Source organism: Cynocephalus volans, chromosome 2 (genome assembly GCF_027409185.1).
Source record: "Cynocephalus volans isolate mCynVol1 chromosome 2, mCynVol1.pri, whole genome shotgun sequence".
NCBI lineage: Eukaryota > Metazoa > Chordata > Mammalia > Dermoptera > Cynocephalidae > Cynocephalus > Cynocephalus volans.
The window spans coordinates 117662601-117688988 of NC_084461.1; the positions used below are offsets into that span (position 1 = coordinate 117662601).

At 41.4% G+C, this 26388-nt stretch overlaps 1 protein-coding gene across 1 annotated transcript in view; it reads right to left on the reverse strand.

Moving 5' to 3' along the window:
* Window positions 1-26388, reverse strand: part of FSTL4 (follistatin like 4) — a 390948-nt gene that overhangs the window by 346032 nt on the left and 18528 nt on the right. The window contains exon 2 of the mRNA XM_063087969.1: window positions 14905-14938. Coding sequence (XP_062944039.1) covers window positions 14905-14938 — 34 coding nt within the window. The remainder of the gene's footprint in view (window positions 1-14904; window positions 14939-26388) is intronic.

The window sequence follows — 26388 nt, forward strand, 5'->3', positions numbered from 1 at the left end:
GTCAAAATATAGCTGCAGGCTGAATCTGGCCCACGGGCCGCCAGTTTGAGACCTATCATGCAAAACAAATACAGAACCGATACTGGGCTCAGGGGTCTTAGGAGAAGCCTGTGTTTGGTTTTCTTAGAAAGAGGTGGGCAGTCTTGTCGAGTGGCTAGGTGAAAGTTCTGCAGCTCCTTCAGGACCCAAAGTGACTTTGGGGGTGTTCATCAGGGAAGAGGGATTGAGGCCCTAATAATGGGGTCTGGTGTATTAGCAGCAGATAGGAGAAGCATGTATACACAAAAATCTTTTCTGGCCCCTTGAACGTGGGAGCGGAGCCACAGAACTCACAGCATCCATAGCGTGCAGGGCCAGGCAACCTATGGGCAAAGTCTCCTGCTGCTGCCATTCCCTGTGCTGCAACAGCGGTGGCCAATCAGCCTTGAGCCTCCTGGCCTGCAAAACGTAACTCTCCTTCTGACCTCAAGGGGGCGCGGGAGAGAGGGGGAATCTGGTGGTGCCTGTAGCTCCCTGCCTGTACCAAGAGGGAGGAAGCCTGGGTTTGTCCAAGACTAACAGCCAGGACCAGCATCCTCACATATGTTCTGAGGCACAGCGGCAGCTTCCCAGTGTCTGACCTTAGACATTCCTTTTCCCTATTTCCCTCTGTCCTCCACACTGCTCTCCCTGCCATCAGGCACAGCCATAGAGGCACCTGCTCTTCCTAAGCTTTTCAAGGACTGTCCATTTAGAAACAGCCTTGCAGACTTGCCTTAGAGCTGAAAATCCTCAAGACAAGGGTCCTAGGGAAGCCCAGTGAAGGATCACAGGGAGACACAGGGACACCCTACCACAAAGGACTCTGAATATCTAGTTACAGTGAGAGTCAATGAATGAGCCACCGACTAACTGAAACACTCAGCCAACCAAATCACTAATCCTTTTGAAGCCTGTGTTTTCTCATTGCTAAAACAGGAGATCACACTATCTGGCCACATTGGACTATTGTGAGTGTTGAAATAGCTAAGCATATGGCTTATGGTGGAGGCTTTAATAAAAACAGTTGTCACCATGTGCTCTCTCCCCTGGAGTCTCCTCTCCCCCAAGGCAGGAAAACAAAATACTCTAGAGTTAAAAAGTCAAAACTGAGAACCTAACTAGAAAACTGTTAGCCAGAATCCCCATGACCAGGAAATGGTGGCTGAGTATCTAGGATGTGTCCACACTGTGCCACCCTCGAGAGAAGGGAGGTCCTGGCCTTATGGGTAGAAAGCAAGAAAAGAAAGGAAGGAAAACAGCCTTAGGGAGCTCTGAGGTCTAAGAACACTGGCTCAGATCCTCACATCCCACCTCTGCTACTCACCAGCCATAGGACCTCAGACAAGTTGCTTCACTTGTTCAAGACTGTCTCCTACCTGTAAAAATAAGGAGTGACCCTGTGGGGACCTTCAATCTGGAGTTGGATCATTTGGATGATTCCATGAATGGCAGAGAAAGAAGTGAGCCAGACACCCCAAAGAGGCCACGGTCACTGCCACGGCCAGCATTCAGGCAGGCTGTGTGGTGGAGGGGTGTAGGCATGAAGACTGGCGATGGGACTGACTTTTTTGAGACCTGGGGGAAGTGAGCCTGGGGTGACGAGGGAGAGCCCGGACCAGAATGCGAGGCACATCCAGCAGTCTCTCAGATCACCCGAAAGGGGCTCAGTTGTGGGCGGCATGTGTCTCACCATATTCCAAGAGTCCCTGATCCGTGACACCCATGTCCTAATGGATCCTGCTGTAGGCAATGAATGAGCATTGAGCTAATTGGTGTCAAAAAGCATTTACATTTCTGAGATGGCTTCATCTTCTCCCTCTCCCAGGACTCTCCAAACCAAAATTCAAAATTTGAACAGATGGGACAGCTCTGGACAGCTCCAATTCCAGAAATTTCAAGGGAAATAAAAAATTATTTAATTATTTCCTAGGCAAGCAGATAGTACTGAGCTTTTTTTTTTTTTCTTTTTTTTTTTTAACCAGTAAGCGGATTGCAACCCTGGGCTTGGTGCTGCCCACACCATGCTCAGCCAGTGAGCGCACCAGCCATCCCTATATAGGATCCAAACCCGCAGCCTCGGTGCCACCAGCGCTGCACTCTCCCGAGTGAGCCACGGGGCCGGCCCAGTACCGAGCTTATTAAACCACCACTACCACCACCACCACAAGCTGCTTCTCAGCCTTCTCATCTTGGAAAGGCCTGCAGTTTCCTAAGAGGCACACGGAAGTGTTTGTTACCTTGTAGTTTAAATAGCTTTCATTCATTCATTCAAAGCACAGTTCAAAATGATTTATCTTGTTCATTAGAAATTCTGCAGAAGACCAGTGAGAGGCTTGGATTTGGGAGAGCATGGTGGGAGTTTAGCACATGGAATGTGATGTGAGAATCAAATCATGTTGCCAGATTTACCCAGGTGCTCTCCGGGTGATTACCTCAGGTCAGAGTAGGATTCTCAGTTAGGGTTTCAGTTCCAGGAACATCTGTAGCTATCAGAAAATGCTGCAGAATTCTCTGTCTGGGGAGCATCTCTATTGGGGGGTTACTCTAACGTAGCCCCTGACAAATGGTATGAATGGATCTTTCCAGCTCTCTCTGGCTCTACTTTAAATTGTCATCATTTTAAATCATGAAATATGTCAAGTGATAATTAAGCCTCGCCATGGATAGGTACTGTGGAAATAATTAACTTTTACCATTTCCTTCACAACATTTTGAATATTCTGAATCCCCAAGGCATGGGATCATTACACTGACAAATGAGAAAAGTTGTCTTTACAATAATTTATTTTTAACAGAACCAAACAGAACTAAAAACTCTGTGCTTTCCCATTGGGTTTTAATTTGAAAACTTCTGCCATAAACTCATATTTAGAGAGAAGTACAGAACTGGCAGTCACAAGCTCCAGGTCCACCTCAATTAGCTGTGTGGCCTGGGGCAAACCCCTTGCCATCTCTGAGCATCGGGTTCCTCCTCTGCCAAATACCAGTGATAATATCGACGTTCTTCTAACTCACAGGTTTTCTTGAACATATTAAATGAAAGGACAAATGAATAAACCCTTTGAGAGCAAAAGCAGCCTGGTAACACTCTTCAAGTATAAGATATTAGTTTAAATTCTGAATAAAGGGGAGAAGTGATATGCTTTACATGGTATATAAAGCACAGCCTTATAGACCTGCTGGAGTGAGCAGGACTGAAGCCATGTTGGGACCTAAAACCGCCTGGGGCGTAGGCAAATTTTAAAAAGACAGTTTTTTTCATAGCATGCATGTCTCTGAGTTCTCTCTTTCCCCATGGCTATTTGATATTTTGAAACTTGGTTAGGGAGCAAGATGATATTATTTACATAAGTATAAAGTTGTTTCCCAGTCAGCCTGGAGTTGCAAACTTGCCACGAGACACATACTATCCAGACCCTGAGAAACCAAGGAAGACATCAATAAAGCTGTACTGATTCCACCCCAAAGCAAATCAAAGTCCTGCAGGACCCTGGGATAACATTAGGGATGACAGCAGAGGCCAGACAGAGCCTTGGTGAGAATTTCTACCTGGTCCTTTACACGTCCCCCTCCCTCCTGCTTTTCATTTCCCACGTTCCATTCCCTCAACTCCCTCTTTGAAAACCCCTCAGTAAATCTGAGTCTGGGAGATGGCTTTAGCCTGGCCATTCTCTTCCAGGCTTAACAGAGATGGGACTTTTCCCTAACATCTCCCCTCAGGTCACCATTATTCCTGAATTAAAGCTAACTTCCATTTTCACCAACATTTAACTTTTGAGTTGTTTGGTTTTGTTTTGGTCAGGCAGCCAGACCTGGGTTTGGTAACAAGATTTTGACAAACCTAAGCCAGGAGGGAATGCCCCAGGATAAAAGATTTTGGCGAGCCAAGCCAGGGTTTTTTTGGTTTTTGGTTTTTTTTAATTGAAGAATTGCCTGTTTATTTTACTATTTTTAAAAATTTATTGAAACATAATTGATTGTATATATCTGTGGGGTGCAGCCTTGAATATCCATACCTGTGTGCAATATGTGATGCTCAAATCAGGATAATAATTAGTACATTCAACATTACGCAATGTGATCATTTTTTGTTTGGGGCAGGCAGCTGGACTTGGGCCCAGTAGCAGACCTACTATCTTTAAAAAACAAATACACATACACACACACACAACCGCAACTTATTTTATTTTCAGCTGAAGTTTCCAAGTGTGAGATTAGATCTGACCCTATCAAATCAATGTCCCCTCTTAGCCGCAGGACTCCCTCTCTGTGTCCACATATGCTGTGGCTCACAGAAATGAGAAAAAATTCAAATGAAGCAGCCAAGCAGCTGGACGTGAGTGTTGCTTCCAGCAAAAAGGGAGAGCAGACAGCCACTAAAATTAGTGAAACAAACAGATGGAAATGTATTTTTACTCCTACAACTCATTTTCCAGACCCATGAATTTTTGTTAAGGCCCATTTCTTCTGAACTTGGAGGTCCCCGCTTCCCTCTGGCAGCCCCCACCCCGACCCCATTCCCCACAGCACTGCTCAGGGCCCTGCGGGGCCACAACCTCTGACCCTGCAGGCATGCCAACCACACGATGACAAGTCCATATTTTTGAATATGAACATTTCCATCAGAACTGTACAAACATTATCGAATTTTCACAGAATGTGTTTTCCTGAATGACCTCAGTGAAGTCCAGTTTCATTTTCCATCAATTTCCTATAGAGTTCAAAGGGTCCTCTGTCATTTTTCTGCTTACAAAATAAGATTGTAATACCTATCTCAGAGGGTTTTTATGAGGAGTAAATAAGAGACTGAAAATGTTCACATAAAGAACTCTTCCAAGGTACGGAATTTATATTCAAGGAGTGAGTAGCCTTTGGCCCCTGAATTATCTTGAATGTGTGGACAGACAGGGAATTGCTTATTAAAAAGTGGCTCCTGAACAGCAACTCTGGTTATATGGAAGGCCTCCCACCCCATCTTGTGTCCCTGCCTGCCACCCAATGCATGTCTAGTAGCAGCCAGTCCAGTTAGCCCCCACCACCCTGGCCTGAGGAAGAAGATCACTTATGAAAAATGGAAAATAAAAGCTTCCAACAAACATCACTGAGGAAAGTACTGAAGCCACTGTCAGGGGGAGGAATTTGCTCATTCACTTTTGATCCTTATGCTAAAGGGCTAAAGAAAGGAGATTATGTTTGGGGTCCAAAACAAAGATGAACACCTCTCATATTTTTGGCTAGTGGGTGCAGGATGCACCTCACCAGGTCACTCCTGCATCTGCCACAGGGAATGGGGGTGAAAGAACAGAAGACCCAATTGCTGGAAGCGGCTGTGATTTTTAAAAAAGGAGAAAGAGAAAAAGTGTCCTGTATTTGTCATCAGGGATCCGGGTTCACATTCACACTCCATTATAAGCTCCTGTGACCTTGGATCAGCAACTTAGTCTCTCAGCCTTGGTTCCTTCTGTGAACATGGGAAGAGAATGCCTGCCTTTCCCCTGAAATGCTAGATGTATGTCTGCTAAACCTTAGCTTGCTTTTGTGTGACAGACACCCAGATGTGCAACAATTAAGTGAATGGTAATATGCACAGAGAATTTGTTTTTAACCTTCCTGTGTGTTATTACTGTTCTTTATTCAGGCACAGCCTTAATTGTCATTTGGAGACCTGCCCTCCTCCCACTCTCAGTTCATGATATCCTGAACAGGGTCCCAGCTGGTGACTCTCACCAAACCCAGCAGCACATAGCATTCCCTTGGCCTCAATCATTGATTCAGGAGGGTGCATATGACCCGAGCCTGTACAATCCCAGTGAACCTTAGAACTTTTGTGGGAAATATCAGACCAGACGCTGTTTCTCTTCCAGCGGACTTGAAGTTGCGAGGAGGGAAGGTTCGCACCCACCGTGAAGGGGAGCTGGCCACCAGGGTGGAAATGAAGAGAGGAGCCAGGTCCTGTGCCCCACATCAGTGGGCCTGAAGCCCAGCACCCCTCACCCCTCCACCCCACCAGACCATCCAGTTATATAAGCCAATAAGTCCTCCTTTCATTTGAGCTAGTTGGGTTGGGTTTGTTATTTGCAACCATAGTCCCTACTGATGCAGTGTGCCATTAAGGGTATAAAGGAGACCCTCTTTGAAGAAAAGACCCTGAGACTTCATGTCCACGAAAACATTCAGAGAGTTGTTCTTCTAGGCTCCTATGATGGTCACACTGAGCAAACACTCTCAACTGTGTTGTGGACCTGCCATTGAGGTGTCTGGCTGCAGGCACATCTAGGTTGCCTTTCTGCCTGAAGGACACTCATACATCTTCTCAACTGACTCATCTGTAAGGGCAGGGAGCACACCTTGTCATCTCTGAATACCAAGCAAACTCCAGTCAGCTCAAGGAAACTTCCATTAGCAACCAATAAACTTTGAACAAACCCTAAGAACTGTACTCACCTTTCCACAAGAGTTATTTTTCCATTACAAATAGTAATTGTCAAACTAGGTTCCCAGACATTGCGTTTGAGGCACTGAAAGGATGAGACAGGAGCTAAGGGGCTGCAGCCTCCACAGAATGGGGCAGGGAGAAATCCCTGGCCTGGGGTACACAGATGAACCAGCTCTGTACACCACCCAACCATGCTGACCGCACTTACACACTGGCCGAGCCTCCCCAGTGTTGGCTGCACCCCCATGCCACAAGACTGTGGGTCACTGTGGATGTCCTGCATAGCCAGTGACCATCCCATCTGCTCATTTCTGCAGCACACTCTCTCTGACTTTCTAGAGAGGCCAAGAGATGTAACGCAAATAGGTGCATGTAGAGACAGTGATGGGTTATAAGGTACAGAATGTCCCGACCCTAGTTGCCTGATCTGCAAGGGCTCTTCAGGGCCCTGGGGCTCATTCACCTGGAGACACATTGTGACGCCCTCACCAGTGCCGCAGTGGTGAGGAGCCAGAGTGGGGGGGGGGGCTAGCAGGAGAGAGAGGGTTGACGGTCTCTCTAATTTAGATGAATGTCTCACCTTGCAGAATGTTTCCTGTTTTGGCTCTGCTCCCACTGAAGAGGAGAGATTAAAGGTTTGTTAAGAGACAACACAATCTGAAAATAATGAGAAGGCAGATTTGTTGTTGTTTGTTAAGAGTTTATAAAAGATGAACCAATTTTGATGACAAGAAAAGAATTAGAACATAATGGTCAGTTGGATTCTGTGCCTAGTTTCCTAATAAAGAAAGATTACTGAGCAGCAATGAGACAAAAGAGACAGAAACAAATGACTTTTAAGTCACAGATAATTAACCCCAGAGGCTTGCCAATGGCACATTAATATGCTGGGGCAAATGGCTTAACGAGGTTTGAAAAGGGCTTCAGTGTTTATATGGAGAAGATAATTTCAAAGGTTCCTCAAAGCAGAGAAACTCCTTCTGGCTTGGGGCCAGGCAAGGAATGAAAATGATGAATGTCAACCTTAACTTCTGCTGGGATCTCAGAGAAGAAACGGAGTCCCCTGGGCAGGGATGGGGCCTCAGCCGATCTAGTGGCAGCATCATCATCTCTCTGTGCTGGGCTTTAAGAGGCAGGACCAGTGTGCTTCAGGGCAATGCCATCCTGTGAAGGGCTAACCTATGGTCCTTATAAATCTGCAGTGGTTCACACCCTTTGGGGGTCATGACCTCTTGAAGAATATGACTCTTTCCCCACAAATTCCAGATAGGACCTATGCCCAAATATTGCTATGGCAACCCCCAAGTAGACTCCTCAAGAAGCACCATCACTTCACAGGGGTTCACTGCAAGGTCCTACAGCTTGCCAGTCACAACCACAGAAATTTAGCTCATTTGCATGAGCACCTTTTAAGTACTTTCTAGCCGAGGGACCCACAAGTTGTTAGAAAGAGCAGAGTAGTTCTCTGGGGATGGTGGTTGAGGATCATGAGGCTTCCGAGGGACAGTTGGGAGGTGTGAGCACAGCAGATGGGACAAGGTGTCCTGGAACTGTGGGGTCCATAGCCCAACAACCTGGAAGCCCCCATACCTGTGATTTTACCTTTTTGAGAAATAGAGATGAGACATAGAGTCGGGTCAGCCCTGGGATATGCCAGGCAACTATCACTTTTTCAGTGCCCACTATATATCAGGGACAGGGGACCCTGGGAGAAAGAGACACCTGCTCTTCCAGGACTCAGTCCTACTCAGCAGCATAAAAGCTGCTCCTAGAGCCCAGGCTACAGCTACCAGGTGAGTAGGGCTGAGGTCCTAGGGAAGGGTTCACCCACCTGCTGTTCAGACAGCAGTACTGGTGGCTCCATTGTCAGCCTTGAGCTGTGCACCACAAGGTCCTACTGCTTCCAAATCACTGGGGAGAGCTGGACTCACCAGGAGATAGGATGGAACAGCCACTTACCCAGAGCCTGAAAGGCCCTGTGGTCAAGGAAAGTCAAGTGCAGGGGTAGGAGTGAGACCCCAGGCTCACTCAGGCTGTCTTAGTTCAGGCTGATCTTTCCAGCTCCAGACACTTAGAATTACCTCAGACAATCTTGTGGAACAGAGCCTTGCAGTAATCCACAGCCTGAGAATCCTCTGGATAATGCTGTGCTTGGTCCTAAGGAAGGGCCCCTGTCTGCCTTGGTCCTCGGGAGGGGCTGTGTCACCATCAAAGAGCTTTGTTAGGATGCACTCAGTGAAAGAAAATGTGAAAGGGTGGTATCTGTGATGCTTAAGGACAATTTCTGACCCCAGTGCCCAGAAAGCCCCTGACCTGCAGGAGAAGTTTTACATGTGTTTGTCCTTAACTTCTTAAAGGCAGCATTGAGAAGGGGGTGGTTTGGTTCTGATTGTGGAAAGAGAATTAGAGCAGGAAGTTTCAGAAAGACTCTGACAGAGGAGAGGGATAGGAATGAGTTAAGTCTGAGATAATCTTCATGGGAAAAATCAACAGGCTACAATATCCAAGGCCACGTATAAGTCTGCTTGGAGACAGAGGAATGAACTTGGTGACTTGAGAAAGTCCTCTATGTCCATGGCCAGATGCAGGATAATGAGGCGGAATGAGGCATCGATTGCATGCCTGCCCTGCATCCTTCATGAGGACCAAACCATTCCCTGTGGTTTGGGTGAGGATGATTTTGCAAACTCTAAGGAGACTTTTCTGGTATAATTCTGGGGGAAAACAGTTCCCCCCCGCTGAGATGTTGAGCATTCGGGATCTGTGAGCTGCAGCTGCCCATAGCCATCCTGCTGAGCTGCCTGGAAGAGGCCAACATGCCCAGAGGCAGGAGATCAGAGCATAACAGCCCTCGTATCAGCTGTTCTTGGAGCCAGATCTACCCTTGGATCCTGCAGTTTCATAAGCCTGTCAGGTCTCAGCCAATACAAGTTGGGCTTCTATAACCCAGAATTGGGATTACTACTCCCATTTTTCCCATTTTTTGTTTTCAGATAAAGTTGAGTATCTTACCCGAAGTTACACTAGGAGTAAGTGGAGAGGTGGGATTCTACTGCCTGCCAATTGGTCATGATCAAAACTGTGTACCAATCATTCTACTTAAGGGGAACACACCAGCCAGCTGTGCGACCTATTTCCCATTCAATTCGGGGCAACTAGGTATAATATAGTTCTCTGGAAGCTGAAAAAAGGCAGCACTACCCAGAAAGAACCAATTTTTGTGAGGTTAGGAGTCTCAGGAAACAGATGACACCCTCAACTTCTTTGAGCCCAGTGACTGTAGAAGAACGAGCAATGTTCCATTGTATGCGAGGGAGGGTGGGATGGTGGAAGGAAATCCCGTTTTTTTCTCCAGATGGCAGGCTCTAATTGAAAAAGACCCACTGCCCCAGGCACTGTCAAATCTGGATGGCTCCCTTTTAAATTCCCTACATCTGCAGCCATTAAAGAAGTTACCTCAAAAGAACCTAGGAGTTTATTAATCTGTTTCATTGGAGACAGTCAGCCACTTCACATTGCACCAAGATAGATTATGCAGACAACTGAGAGATCCAGAAAACATCTGCTAGACAAAATCAAAATTAATGGTAAACAGAACATGGTTCCTAATAGCTGGAGTTCACCCAGATGCAGAGAACTATAAAGGGGCTATTAGAGGCAGCTGCTAATTAGGGACTAATTCCAAGGGTTTTCAGAAAGTGAGGCTGCAGTTTCACACTCAGGACTGGCAGGTCGTGTTTATTTAGGACATTTGCATTGCTAAGCAGCCTAAGCAGCTAGAGCCACTCTGGCAGTGTGTATGACTGTCCTTCCTTTCTTTCCTCTTCCTTGAAGACAGCAGCATCCCTCCTCTGTTGGGCTCCCTCAGCTGGAAGGGAGCCAGGCCAGGCAGGTCTGTGCTGGAACCTGTGAGCAAGCCATCACCGGGTGGGCGGGTGATGCAACAGGACACTGGGGCCCAGACCAAACTAGCTCCTCATCATGGCACAATCACAGACATCTGGAAGAGCTTACAGATCACCCCATGCTCCTAAGAGACGCCTGATGAGGGCTGAATTATCCCAGCCATTTGCTCAGCTTGCTCAAGTGTTCTCTCATGGCTGTAATTCAACGTGATGGGATCAGTCAGAGAAAAGTGCTGGTTCGAGTAGAGAGATGAATTCTGGCAGTCACAATCAGCACCAGCCCTCAGAGCAGGCTCCGAGAGGTGAGGCTGGCACCTTTCGCCGAAGATTCAGAAAAGGTTAAAATTAAATTTTAGGTGTCTGGTGAGAGGTATAAAAATACCTGCATTGGAAAGCAGACTGAAATGCAGCCTTCACTCCCTCACTGTGCAGCCAGCACAGGCAGGTCCCAGGCACGAGGATCGAGGAAAACACAGGCCCTTTCCAGAAGACACCCTATCAGCCTTGTGGTCCTACCACAGTCTCTGCTACTGTATCTCCCTCCAGGTCGCCTCAGAGTCCTTATCATAAATCTAACCTGGAAACAAAGTCCCTCAGAAAAATCACCTTCCAAGAGTCCCTCTCAGCTCTCTGGACTTGGCAGCCAACATCACGTGCAGAAGCCCTTGGATGTGATGAAGCAAGATTAAGTCATTTAAGCAACTGCCACTCATTAGAGAGAGATTCAGTGCACCAGAGGGCTACTGGCCCAGAGGGAGTCCTCATCCCTACTAAAAACTAACATGGAAAGGAGGGATAGAGTCTCGTGTGTGAAGTACTATCTGCTCTGCTTGCGTCGCAGGTTATGAAGGTCAAGGGAGAAAAAGAACATAAAAGCTCTCTGAAAACTTCAGAACAACCAAGACATTATTACATTATTACTGCCTCACCATTCTGTGCATGCACAGCCCATGGAAGATAGTCACTGTTACCTGGGTACTCCAAGGAAGCTCCCCCTCTTCCTGGGCTCTCTAGAGCAGGGCTTGCAAAGGGCTATGCATGGAATACCAGTCCTGAGACAATCAAAAACAATAAAATTAATTTTATATAATCCCATGGGAAACTAAGTTTGGGAAATGCTACATATTACATACCCTGTTGACAGTCATATTTAGTGTTTGAAAGACTGAGAGAATCTTCAGTAAAAACATCACCATCAATAGCAACAACAACAAAAACTAGCTCAAGTTTATTGAGTCCAGCATTTCCCATCTGTATTAGTATCCTAGGACTGCCATAATAAAGCTCCACAAATCAGGTGGCTTAAATCGGAAATTAATTTTCTTACAGTTCTGGGGGTTAAAAGCCCAAACTCAAGGTGTCAGCAGGGCCATGCTCTCTCTAAAGGCTCTAGGGGAGGATCTCTCTTTGCCTCTTCCTGGCTTCTAGTGATTTCCAGCAATCCCCTGCCTCCATAATCACATGGCATTCTTGTGTGTTGGTGTCTAAATTTCCCTCTTCTTGTAGGGATACCACTCATTGGATTAGCACCCACCCTAATCCAGTATGATCTTACTTTAACTTGATTACATCTGCTAATCCCCTATTTCTAAATAAGGTCACACTCACAGGTTCTGATTTAGGACTTCAACATATCATCTTGGGGAACACAATTCAACCCATAACATCAAGCTTGTTTGAACATAGAGAACTTTCATCAGTCCATCAGCCAGGAATATCTAATAAATTAGATCCACAGAACATTTCTTTAAAAAGTGCCCTTCTAGAACCAAAGGACTCAATGAATCACTTGTATATCACCAGGACCGGGACCAGAGTGAAAAGACAACACACACAAAGTAAATGTGTGGCTTGTACTTCATTCAAAAACGATTATGGAACAACTACTGGCCTGGGGCTGGGGCTGTGAGGGATTTAGGGATGAATGAGGGGAGGTCTCTGCTCTCAGGAAATGAATAACCTCACAGGAGCCCTCAGATTAGATAGGGTGAGCTAAACACTTCAAGAAAGAGTTGGAAGGGATGAAGGAGAGGTGGATTTGACAAAGATGAGGGGCGAACTTGTGGGTTGAAGGAACAGTGTGAGTAAAGCTAGAGGCAGGAAAGCGAGGTTATAGTCTGGGGACCATGACACACAGCATTTGAGGCTGGGAAGAGAGAAGGCAAACAAGGCAGAGAGCAGGTCTAGGTGCACAGTACATTCACTCACCCTAAGGCTCCTCAGCCCCCACTGTGAGTTAGCCTGGACACCATTTCCACTGCTAATGTCAGCCGAGCTCTCCTCTCACTTCACACACTTATCAAAAGTTTCCAAAAGTCATACACTGTGAAGCTGCTATCGGTCATCCATTGATGGCACTAAGCCCTGGACGGAGCTGATACTCCTGAGTCAGGTGGTATTGAAACAAACAAACCCAAACAGGGAAACTGTCCAATATTCTGTGGTTAGGAGGTTATCTCTCTAGACCTGAAGACTCTCCAGCCCTCTCCAGACTCTACTGGGCCTGATAAACTGAGCAGAAAGATTCAGAGTATTACTCCTCTTTTGGTTCCAGGGCAAGTCAGAGCTAGGAACTAACCTGAAGTTCTTGTTGCTAGACAATGTCTTATTTTTGTTTGTGGAAACAATAATTCACTGAAATATTCACAGTGATTCTATTATTTTTATAATCATACATGTTCTGGAGAAGGTTAACAACCCCACAACACAAGTAAGTGAATTCCCAGCTGCCAAAATGCTTGGAACTAACCTACAGGTCCTACCCTTCCTTCCTTCCCTCCAGGTTATAAGCATTGACAGTAAGGCACTGGGGCTATTTCTGGAACTCTCAAACACTCAACCTTGACGGAAATAAGAAAGACATCAGTTCACAACAGGAAGGAAAAAGTTTATGTGCTGTCAGTACAAATTTGCTAGTACAAACCAAAAGCACATACGCCAGTCAGCCAGTTGTGAAATCTGGTGCTTCTAGAGAGGCGAGTTACGTACAAGCAGAGCACAGCTTGACCACAACTTTGTTCATCCTCTGGACGTGCTCATTATCCTCTAGGTTTGAAGCCATAAGTTCAATGAGGCCTTTTTATGCCTTTGAGTACAAATATACATGGTTCTCCTCTAACCCCAGCCTTATTAGAGACACTTCCCACGCAAGGATAATAGGGTTCCAAAAAGTTGATATGTGATTCAATAATGCACATTAATGCCAAACATTCACACTGACATGAATAGAATATTATTCAAAACCAAAGTTCATGTCAACTTCTCTTATTCTTATGGCTATTTGTCTCTAACTTATACGGTCACTGTGCCCATTGTGAACACAACTTTCAGTAACAAACTTCCTTCTCTGCCCCATCCACCTTCATCTAGTTTCATCTGGTTTTTATATCCAAACAATGCAGTTTGCACTATGGATACAGTTCAGAGGACATTTAGTACAAAACCAAAGGCATTGCAAATGGGAATGGAAGCCAAAAAAATCATCATAGAGTCAGATTACCCAGATCCTTTGAAAGTAACCATGGACAGCAGCAAACAACCACTTGGAGCCAATATTCAACAGCGTGGAAAGTTTAGGTTCCTAGGCTTTAGAAACACACATTGATAACATGGCCATCCTAGGTATTTCATTGTGTCACATCACATTAGAACTAACCAGGAGGCCAGGATATGTTACGTTTAGGAGTCAATGTGGAATTTGTTCACTTTCTTAGATCGTTTTTTTTTTTTTTTTTTTTTTTTTTTTTTTTTGCCTTTTTTGGAAACAGTTCCACAGAGAAGGATGTGGTTAAGTCTAAAACCAAAGGCCTCACCGAAGACCAAGAACTCACTTTGGTTTCTGACTTCATCCTCTCATCCCTGCAATAAAAAGATGATTGGTGATGATTCCACAAATCATACAAAAGACACTCTTTTATTAGAGACTAGGTATTACTGGAAGTGAATAAGGGAAACATCAATTTCCACTAAAAGATTTCTGAAATTACCACCCAAATATGCTTCCCTCAGAGACCAGAAAACAAATGTGCTGGAGGAATGCTGGCTGGGAAAATAGAACATCGTGGAATTGTTTTCAAAAAGAAAATTAACTGGTTATTTCTACTTCAGCTTAGCTGAAGCTGTAGAAATCTAATTAGAAATATTTTTCACAGTGGCATCTCTTCCCAGATATTGAAATACCTCAAACTGTAACCATTTTTTGTTGTTGATTTTATTTTTGCTGGGTGAAGCTAAATAATTACTTCAAATCTCACTCAAAAACAAAGCTACTCTTAAAAGACCATAAACATGATCATGAATGAGCCAATTCCCCAGACCCCACTTCTGGTACTTGAAGGCAGAAAGACACAGCCCTCACAAACAAATCTGACCTTCAGTTCTTGGAATCCCTAGAGACAAGTGCCAAGCAGTCAGCCCCCAGAATAGGCCACAAGAAATTTCAAAGAACAGGCTGTCCACAGTCTAAAGCTCATCTTAGTTTCAGCAAACTACTTCCAAAATGTCAACACAGGAATGAAATAGGTATGAGTGTGTTTTTCCTACCTTCTCTTCTTGTGACTTCAAAGCTTCTGGATTCCTGAAAGAAAAGAAAGACTTTGTGTTTTTGAAGAATAATTCATATGTGCAAATACTTGCAAATATCTCACCTCTTCCTAGTTACATATTCACAGAAAGGTGAATAAACTAGTAAGAACATGACACTCAGAAATGTTGGATCTACTAAACTCTCTCACACACATGTGTGCACATACACACATATCTATGAGTGTAAACAACTTGTTGCTTTGGGGGCTATGCAAACAAATAGATGGTTAATCATGCCATTTTTAATGAGCACAGCTAACTCTCAGGGTCTTCCGTATGTGGAATCTGGGCTGGCACCAAGTGTTAGGGAAGATCCTGTTCCGGGTTGAGGCCCCACCCCCTGCCTGGATGGTAGGTGCTGATAGGGCCTGTGGAAAACAGAAGTAGACCACAGCTGGAGTGAGCCAACCACTCACTCCAGTGAGTGTGCTTTGTGGTGCCACAGTGAAGACAACTGGCATCATCTCATATCTGATTATACTCAACTGATAGCTTCCAAAGGGTGGGAACTTAGGGAAAATCTGGATAGCCAGTCCATGCCATTGAACTAAAATAAACCCTTGGACTTCCCTAATTCAATCTCATCTTTATTGATGTCTGCTATGTGCAGGGCAATAAGCACAGTGTTTCAGAAGTTACCCAGGAAAAACAGAGTCCCTGCATTGATATTAACAGCTGAAGATAAACTACTGAGAAATCAAAGGGTGATGTGCCTTGATAAATACCAGTATTTCACATTCAGCTGGAAACACAAGTGTTTTTGAAAGAACTTTTGAAAATAGCACTGAAGAATGGGCAGGTTTTCAGACAGGAATAGGGGAAGGAGGGTGCGCAAGGAAGAGAGAAGGACATGAGAAAGTGCAGGGTGGGGGGAGAGTTCAGTGTAGCTCAGGAAAAAGGTAAAGTCCCAGTGTGAAATAATGGGGGAAGCAGGCTAGAAATGTATATTATGGTTTCATAACTAATAGAAAGTATCTACAATTCATCACAAATGACCACTTCAGAATAAAAAGCCTAAGGTTAAGTATAAGCTGAAAAACCATGCTAGCAACTGTAGAAAAGGAGAGAAAACACCAAACTTGGACCACCTCCTCACTACCACGACCAAGAAGATCATTCAGCAACAGTGCTTTTAAAGCAAATAGCATTGTCTTTCACACCCTAGCATTCCTGTCTAGCATCCTCTTGTGGTCAGGAGCAGAGGCAATATTAGAGATACAACTGAGGAGGCACTGGGAAGTTTGTTCTAGTTTGTTCTACTCACATTTCATTCTCTGACTGCCACCTCTCTAATGAGTGAAAAGCCCAAGTGGAGGCCAATGGAAGATCCATGTTACAGGCCAACAGCCCATTGCACAGCACAATGAATTAAATGAGCTGCCAGAATGCTGGCTCTTGAGGGGGTCAGCGTTCAGAAGATGAGACATGGAGAGATAAATATAATATGAGATACCTAAGCCATGAAACAGACCCAGCTCAAAGCAAACCCAGCTCCTCCCAAACTGCTCCTCCACTCCCAGCTCCAGTGCCTGGCACCTTCATTCCTGGAACAAATAGTATTCATGGGACAGGAGACACTCATAATCAGTTTTTACAGCTCCATAAAAAAACTTTACAAAATTTTTATTGTGATTGCATAAAATTTATAAATTAATTTAGAGAAAGCTGACATCTATATAATGTTGCATCCTCTTATCTAATGACATGGTATTTCTAATAATTTAAGACTACTTTTGCTTCTTTTAAGAGTACAGTTTTCCTTGTGTATATTTTCAATATTTCTTTTTTGTATATCTTTTGATATCATTAATGAAATATTCTCTTTCATTATATCTCCTTTTTTTTTGTTTGTATATATAATGGCAATTGATTTTCTATGTTGATTTTAAAATCAGCCACTTCATTAAATTTCTTCTTGCTGATAATGGTTTTCTATTTATTCTTTTGGGCGTTTCATTTGTATACTTATATAATCTGTAAAGAGCAATGATCTCATCTTTTTCTTTCCAATTCTTATACTTCCATTTGCTTTCTCTTTTCTTATTGCTTTAAGTAACTCTTCAACCCAATGTTAAGTGTTGTAAAAAGAGTGGGCATCCTTGTCATTCACTTTAAGAAGAAAACTTTTAGCATTTCCTTAGTAAGTAAAATGCTGGATTTTGGCCTGAGATGTGTTTCCTTCTCATTTATTTATGAGCTGTTTCTCTCCACTAGAATGTGAGTTGGGATGGTGCAATCTTTTTCATTCTTGCATCCTCAGTGCTGTAATAGAGCAGATGCTCAATACATATTTGTTGAATAAAAAATAAAATGTGTTGAATTTTATCAAGTACTTTTTCTGCATTTATGGAGATGATCATTTTTTCCTCCTTAGCTCTACTAATATGATGACTTATATATTACATTTCATAAAATTTCACTCTCCCTGTATTTCAGGAAGAACTACTATTTTTGTAGTCTTGATATACTTTTAAAGTATGCTGCTGAATTCTGTTTGCTATGATTTTAAACATGTTGTTGCATTGATTTGTCTATAATTTTTGTATTTAATTCATAAATGAAACTAGTCTTTCATTTTCCTCAGATTCAGGAATTAAAATGATACCAGCTTTAGATAGTAAATTTGGAAGTTTTTCTTTTGATATGCTCTGAAGTAGTTAATAAAAGTGTGATTATCTGACCTTTACAGGTTTCTTTCACTTCATTTTTCAGATATTGATTAAAAGGGAAAGAGAGGTTAAACTTGTCCAAGGTCTCACATTTTGGTCGGTGGCCAGCTGGGATTTAAACCCCGAAATCTGATCCCAAAGCCTATGTGCAACATTCCATCCTTAAAAAATAAAGTGTACATAATTCACAGGGATATTGTGAAAATTAAATGAGATAGACTTCTACTTCAGGCTATGAAAGAGTACCTTATCCTTCTGGTAACAACAACTATAAAAGTTGGACTTAAAAAACAAAAAGTTTTTGAAGGCACTCAACATTAACAAAGGCTGCCAGAACTTAAAAGGCCAATATTTGGAGAAAACATAAGTTCACTGAGGTGAGCCCATATTAACTTCCACATTTTCCCCTTGGGGCATTTGCTGTTTGCATAGAAGCCAAATAGAAATTAATGTTCTAGAACTTAGAGATGACTCACTGAATTGGGAGATAAAAATTAGTTCTGGGCTACCAAAGCAGCCAGAAATTGAAGATCAGAAATCCTAGGAAAATCCTAGGAAAGGGAACTAGTTTTTTTTTTTTTTTTTGCTTGTTTGTTTTTTTTTTAAAGATGACTGGTAAGGGGATCTTAACCCTTGACTTGGTGTTGTCAGCACCATGCTCACCCAATGAGCTAACCGGCCATCCCTATATGGGATCCTAACCCGGGGCCTTGGTGTTATCAGCACTGCACTCTCCTGAGTGAGCCACGGGCCGGCCCCAAAAGGGAACTAGAAAGAAGTGAGCCCAAAATTCTGCACACAGCTTGCCCTTGAGTTATATGATTATTTCTGAGCTGCACATATAAAAAGAGGCTGAAAAACAAGTTTAAAAAGTAGCCTCAAAGAAGCAAGAAAGGAGACTAAAATATAAAATATAAGCATAGATTTTGACAGTGCCATGGTGCTAAGGAGACAAAAATTAGGTTTTCCAAGAATGAATGGCCCTGGTAAATGAAGCAGACTTCCTGTTAAGACTGCATACTTTCAAATTATTTCTGTTACTGAGTAGATCAATATGATCTGCCAGTATTCTACCTGTCTAACAAAGAAAAGTAAATCATCTGTGGAAGACAATAAAGTTATCCATAGGCTTTAAAATTTCTCATATATAATCTCTAGCATCCAATCCAAAATTACAAGGCATGGTGGAAAACAGGATGAAATGGCTAAAATCCAAGGCGATGGACAACAGAAGCAGAAACACAGGTTATCCAGATCTTACAATTATCAGAAACAAACTTTAGAATAATTACAACTAATATGTTCAGGAAAATAGCAGAAAATATGCTAAATTTCACCACAAAAGTTCAATATATTAAAAAAGAATTAAATGGAAATTCTAGAACTGAAAATTAAATAACTGAAAGAATTCAATAGATGTGTTTAACAGCAGATTAAACACTACTAAAGAAGGGAATAGTAAGATAGAAGCTAGATCAGTAGAAAATAGCCAGTAGAAAATAGCCAGACCAAAGATCTGAAAGAAAAAAAATAAAGAATGAAAAATTTAGATAAGACTATGAGGTGGTAAAAAGGTCTAACAAGTATGTAATTGAAATTTCAGAGTGAAAGGTGAGAAGAAATTGGGCAGAATCAATATTTGAAGAGACAGAGGTTGATAATTTCCCAAAATTAATGAAAGACATCAAGGCAGAAATTTGGGAATCTCTACAAAGCTTAGGCAAGATAAATACAAAGAAAACCATCCTTAGGTTCTCATAGCAAAATAGTTGAATATTCAAAGACAAACAGGAAATCCTAAAAACAGCCAGAGGGTGGGTGGTGGAGGTAGGGAGAACATAACCAACAAAGGAGAAGCAATAAGAGTGACAGCTGACTTTTTAGGAGAAAATAATGGAACCAGAAGATGATGGAACGACATCTTCACAATTCTCAAAAAACTTAGAATTCTATTACCAGTGAAAATATGGGTATTCATTATGTAAAATAAAGATACATTTAGACAAACAAAAATTGAAAGGATACATTTCTGACAGGTTAACACTAAGAACAATTCTGAAGAGAACTCTTCTGAAAAGGAATATTATTCAGATGAATGTGTAGAAATGCAAAAAGGAATAAAGAGCACCAGAAAGAGTAAAAAGTGAGTAAATATAAATACATTTTGGCTGCTTAACACAACAACGATAATGTACTGTTAGGTAATAATATTTGTAGTACTAAAATACATGACAATATGATCACAAAAGGTCAGGAGGTCAAATGAAATAGAAGTGTTAGAATGCTCCAGCACTGTTCAACAAATGGCAAAATTAGTGCTATGATAATAAAAGAATGGAATAACAAAAAAATGTCTAATCCAAAAGAAGACAAGAAAGGGTGAAGAAAAAAGAAATAAAGAACAGAGAACAAAGTATTAGATTTAAACCGCTTTAAATAGAAATAGGCTAAATAATCTAATTAAAATACAAAGATTTGGCATAATGGACAAAACAAAATCCAACTCTATGCTGCTTACAAGAGACACACCATAAATATAAGGATACAAAATGACTGAATGTAAAAAGATAGAAAAAAAAAACATATTAACCCCAAGAGAAAGCTGATATAGATAAAGTAGACTCTAAAGCAAGAATTATTATTAGTGACAAAGAGGAATGGTTCATAATGATAAAAGGGACAATTTAACAGGAACATATAGCAATTCTAAACTGTACATACCTAATAGCATAACCTAAAGATATATAAAGTCAATGACATATAAACTCAATGCTAAAAGAACTAAGAGGAGAAATTTTAAAATACACTAATGGCTGGATAATTTAAGAAATCTCTGTCAGTTACCACTAACTGACAGAACAATCTGAAAAAAATCAGTAAGGATAAAGAAGAGTTAAACACTGTGATTGACAAACTTTGCTTACTTGATACACATCGAACACTGTACCCAACAAATGCATACTACACATTCATTTCAAATGTCCATTTAGCATTTATAAATATTAACCATATGCTGATCCATAAGCAAGTTTTAACAAGTTTCAAATTATGAGAATCATATAGGTAACATATATAGTTTTCTGACTATAGTGAAAGTAAATTAGAAATCAATAATAGAAAGACATTGAGAAAAATATCCAAATATTTGACCCATGGATTCAGAAGTATTTTTCACAATTGCCATAGGGAAAATCACAAAGAAAATAAGAATATTTTGAACAGAATAAAAATTGAATCACAACATTTTTTTAAATTGTGGGATGTGGCTAAAGCAGTGCTTAGAGAGAAATTACAGCCCTAAATGTCTGTTAGGAAAGAATAAAGGCTGAAAATTGATGACCTAAGCATCTATCTCTAACAGCTAGAAATAATAACTTAAGACCCTAAAAGGTAGAAAGAAAGAAATATAATAGGAGCAGAAATCAATAAAATAAGGGGGAAAATTATACCATAAAAATTAAAGCCAAAAGTTGGTTCTTTGAAAAAATTTAATAACTTGATAAATTCCCTAAGAAGGCTGATTTTTAAAAAAAGGAGAAAAGGTACACAGTTGAGCAACAAACCATGCATATCAAGTGTCTGGATTTATGATAAAGGTACCATGGCAATAAAATGGGGGAAAATGGCTTTACAACAGTCAGTGCTGGATCAATTAGACATTCACATGGAAAAAGATGAAACTCAACCTCCTGTCTTACAGCATACATAAAGATCATTTCCAGATGGATTGCAGATCTAAATGAGAAAGGTGAAACAATGAAATCTCCAGAAGATCTGAGAGAGTATTTTCATGACCTTCAAGTAGGTGAAAAATTCTTAATAGGATGTGAAAAGCAGTACCATAAAAGAAAAGAATGATATCTTAGACTTTACTAAAATTAAGACTTCTGTTCAATAAAAGATATAATTAAGACAGTGAAAAGACAAGCTGTTAAGGGACTATATTTGCAATCCATATATTTGACAAAGGACTGATTCAGAATATACAAAATACTTTTGCAAATTAATAAGAAAAATACAAATAACCTAATTGGAAAATGAGCAGATTTGAATAGGCAATTTACAAGTTAAAACCACAAATGGAATACTACTATATACCACAGAATAGATAACATTAAAAAAGAACTGATAATACCAAATGTTTCCAAGGATATGGAGCAACCATAATTTTCATCCTTTCATGACACAAAAAGATGATAAGACATTCCATGCTCTTGGATTAGAAAAATTAACATTGTGAAAATGTCCATACTACCAAGGTGATCTAAAGATTCAATGCAATCCCTATCAAAATACCAATGACTTTCTTCCCAGAAATAGAAAAAACAATCATAACATTCATATAGAACAACAAAAGACCTCGAATAGCCAAAGCAATCCCGAGCAAAAAAATAAATAAAGCCAGAGGCATTATATTACCTGACTTCAAAATATACTTCAAAAGTATAATAACCAAAAAAGCATGGTACTGGTATAAAAACAGATACTCAGATCAATGTAACAGAATAGAGAACCCACAAATCAACCCACATACTTACAGACAACTAATATTTGGCCAGGGCAACAGGAGCATATATTGGGGAAAGGACTGCCCCTTCAATAAATGGTACTGGGAAAACTGGACATCCATGTGCTGAAGAATGAAACTAGACCTGTACCTCTCCTCATACAGCAAAATCAACTCAAAATGGATTAAAAATTTATATACAACACCCAAAACTATAAAACTACTCAAAGAAAACATAAGGCAAACACTTCAGAAAGTAAAACTGGGCAAAGACTTTATGAACAAGACCCCAAAAGCACAACCAACAAAAGAAAAAATGAACAAAAGGGATTATATCAAACTGAAAAACTTCTGCAGAGCAAAAGAAACAGCTAAAGCAAAAAGACAACCTATAGAATGGGAGAAAATATTTGCAAAGTATGCATCCAACAAAGGATTAACATCCAGAATATACAAGAAACTCAAACAACTTAACAGTAAAAAAAAAAAAAAAAAAAAAAGTAACTCAATTCAAAAATGGGCAAAGGAGCTGATAGCCATTTCCCAAAGGAACACATACAGATGGCCAACAGACACATGAAAAAATGTTCAGCATCACTAAGCATCAGGGAAATGCAAATTAAAACCGCATCATGATATCATCTCACCACAGTTAGACTAGCCAGTATCTAAAAGACAGACTAACAAATATTGGCAAGGATGTGAAGAAGGAGGGAACCCTCCTACACTGTTGGTGGGACTGTTAATTAGTGCAGCCATTATGGGAAACAGTATGGCGGCTCCTCAGACAACTACGGGTAGAACTACCGTGTGATCCAGCAATCCCACTACTGGGTGTACACCCAAAGGAATGGAAATCATCATGTTGAAGGGATACCTGCACTCCCATGTTTATCACAGCTCTATTTATAGTAGCTAAGAGTTGGAACCAACCTAAATGTCCATTGAAGGATAACTGGATAAGGAAAATGTAGTGTATGTACACAATGGAATATTATTCTGCCATAAAAATTAATGAAATTCTGCCATTTGCAGCAACATGGATCAACTTAGATAAAATTATGTTAAGTGAAATAAGCCAGGTACAGAAAGAGAAATACCACTTGTCTTCACTCATAAGTGGAAGCTGGAAAAAAAGAAAGATACAATAATCACAATAATTCCTTGAAGTTTCAAAAGGAAAGAATGGAACTGAGACCACCAGAGGTGGGAAAAGGGGAGCAGGGGGTAGTTTAGAAATTGGTAAAGGGCCCCCCAAAATGTTCACATTATGCAATGATAAAATTAAATTTAAAAAAATTTTTTTTTCATCCTCTCAAAGGAACCAGTACAGCAGAACTTTCCTCACTGGCCTGGGTCCCGGTTCTGTGAGGCTCCTCCCTGAAGACAACAACTGCTTCTTGTAGGTATTGCTCTTAGTTACCTCAGTCTTTCCTTTTTTGCCTTTTTAATCTTTCAAGACTTGTTTAAGCAATTCCCTATATTAAATTCTATCAAATTAACTACTGTGATTTCTGTTTTCCTGACCCAACAATTACACTTCAGGGTAAATGCACAACAGAAGTGCATTCATGTGAGTAAAATACACATGTACGAGAATGCTGATCGCAGCATAATGTCTAATAGCCAGGAACAAGAAACGGCCCAAGTGTCCACCAAGAGCAGAATGAATAAATACATTGTGGCATATCCACACAATGGAAAACTTCACGGCAATGCAAAAGAACAAATTCTGCAGTATGCCATAACTTGGATGACTCTCGTAGACATGATGCTGAACAAAATAAGGCAGAAACCAAAGAGTACAATTCATAAGATCTTATTTTTTTACAAATTTCAGAAACAAGAAAAACCAACTTCTAGTGATAGATTAGCAGCAATCTTTGGGAGAATAATAACTAAGGAGGCAGGGGGTGAGTTCTGGGGTGCTGGAAATGTTCTATTACGCTCTTTGTGGTGGTCACATAGATGTGTTCGCCTTGTAAAAATTAATCAAGCTATATATTTAGGACATGTGCACTTTACTATGTATTTGATATTTTCAATAAAAATTTTAAAATAAAATAAGACAGATGGCCCAATTGTACACATCAGACGTTTGTTGAATAGAGGCAACAAACCCCATTCAATTTACAGGAGAGGAGAGTTCTACTGAGGGAAAGGCTGCAGCCTTCTGAGCATCGCAGGAGATGTAAGCGGCCAAGTCAGAAGGAGGCGTCGTCTCTGAAGTCCTATCACCACACCCTACTAATGCAAGTAAGTAATTGACCAATATTAGAGAAAAATACAGCAGGATTAAAAATTGGGGCTGGGAAGTCAAATGGATCATGCGGGGTCCTGGCTTGTCCCCACCAGCTGTGCCTGTTACCTTTGTTGAATTATTTAAACTTTTGAAGCCTTAGTTTGCTTACCTGTAAAAATAAAGGCAGGGATTGTAACTGCATTCCTCATGGAGCAGTTGTGATGATTAAATGAAATGATAATAAGTCTGTATCATGCTAAGCATGGTGTCTGGCACACAACAGTCCTCAAACATTGGCCATCATCATCGTTATCACTAATGAAAATAACTGAGGGAGAGAGCTGGTAAGATCATTTTGAGGAGGTAAATGAGTTCAATGGCTCCTTCAATTACTGAGAATAAATAAAAATTCATCTTTCCCATACTCAAAAAAGCAACCCCCTGAAAGCTACAGCAGAAATGTACAGAAAGAACAAAACTCACTGCCGTAATGACACCAAGGCCCTGGATGCATTGCCTAAGGAAGAAATTATTTTCTGCAGAAGCCTCAAACCAGATGGTTATAAATGAGAGTTAGCGCATGGGCATTACTTAATGACTAAATTTCTTTAACTAAAAATCTAATTGAATAACGGTATAAATCATACTTTCTTGAAGTAGAGAATTAATTTTAGATTTTTCATTCACTGTTCATAACCTTTCTATGAATTTGACAGCCAAATCATTTTAAATGTCATTTAACCAATACAATACAACAGCTTTATTCCTCATTGTATCCTTCCTGAATCCATTATCTCCCACTATAATGTAGAAGAACTTAAGTAAAAAATTACCGTTCTATAAAGCTGTATTTTACTGTGCAGTTGAACTGCATAATCTTTATTTTTGAATCAATAGAATGTGAGTGCTGAGTAATATTTTTCATATTCCAGAAGCCTATTACAGATCCTCAGCTACCAAAAAACAGTTTGATAGCTGCTGAAAGAGCAGGAATGAGGATCTCAGATTCCATCCTGGGACTCTTCCCATAGCCATCTTTGGCACAGGGCGTGAAGCTTGGGGAAAGGGTGGTGGAGCCCTGCCCCGGACCGCAGTCACGCCTCCTCCTCCACGTCCCAGCCATCCATGGTTAAGGGTAGCTTCCGTCTGCCACTCAAAATATTATGGGACTCAGTGACTTCTGGGAAAACAGTAGCTCTGTGGGTTAGGAAAGTGGATGTCAAAGGCATCCCACTAAGAGGAGAGGGGAATGAAACAGTAAGCCAGTGGAATTCAGCATGGCCAGCTCTATGCACATGAAGCAGATGCAAGTCTGCCCCAGACGGTTCCCAGCCTGTGGTGGCCTGTGTCAGTGTCCTGATGGTGAACCCCTGGCTGTGCAGCAGCAGTGGGGATGAGGAACCTCCCTGCCTGAATATACTACAAAAGGAAGCCCATGTGTTCAACATATGCACCATTTAGTACAGCTGTGATGGAAGCTTTGCTCACAGGACTCATCACTACTGAAATTCGGACATCTAACTTCTAAGCTTTTCACATCTGAGATGCTCTTAAAATGAATGCTTCTTTAACATCTTTCTTACAGTTTTTCATTTATTCTTTTGAATTTAAAACTTGACTCTAACCACTTTCATTTTTTCTAGCAAGACGCCATTCTGCAATTAAAATCTTCCCTTAGACTGGCAGAATATGGTTAAATAAAGCGATGCCTTATGTAGAATGTATTCCAGTTCTGGCTCCCACTTGCTGAGCATGCACCAAGCTCTATCTCATTTATATAGTTGAGTTAAAGGCAAAAGGAAAACCATCGAATTGTTAGATTTCTCAGCACAACACATCTGGATCTTCAAAGCCAGATGATGGAGAAGGTTAGGGGATTAACCCTAAACGCGGGGTTAGTTTGAGAGCTGAATAATGAGGCAAAGAACAGGAATTTCTGGGAGAGAGTCTGAACATCCCCTGCCTCCTCCAGTCCCACAGAGCCTGAGTCAAGTGCTCAAGAAAAATTGCAAACAAGGAGGTGC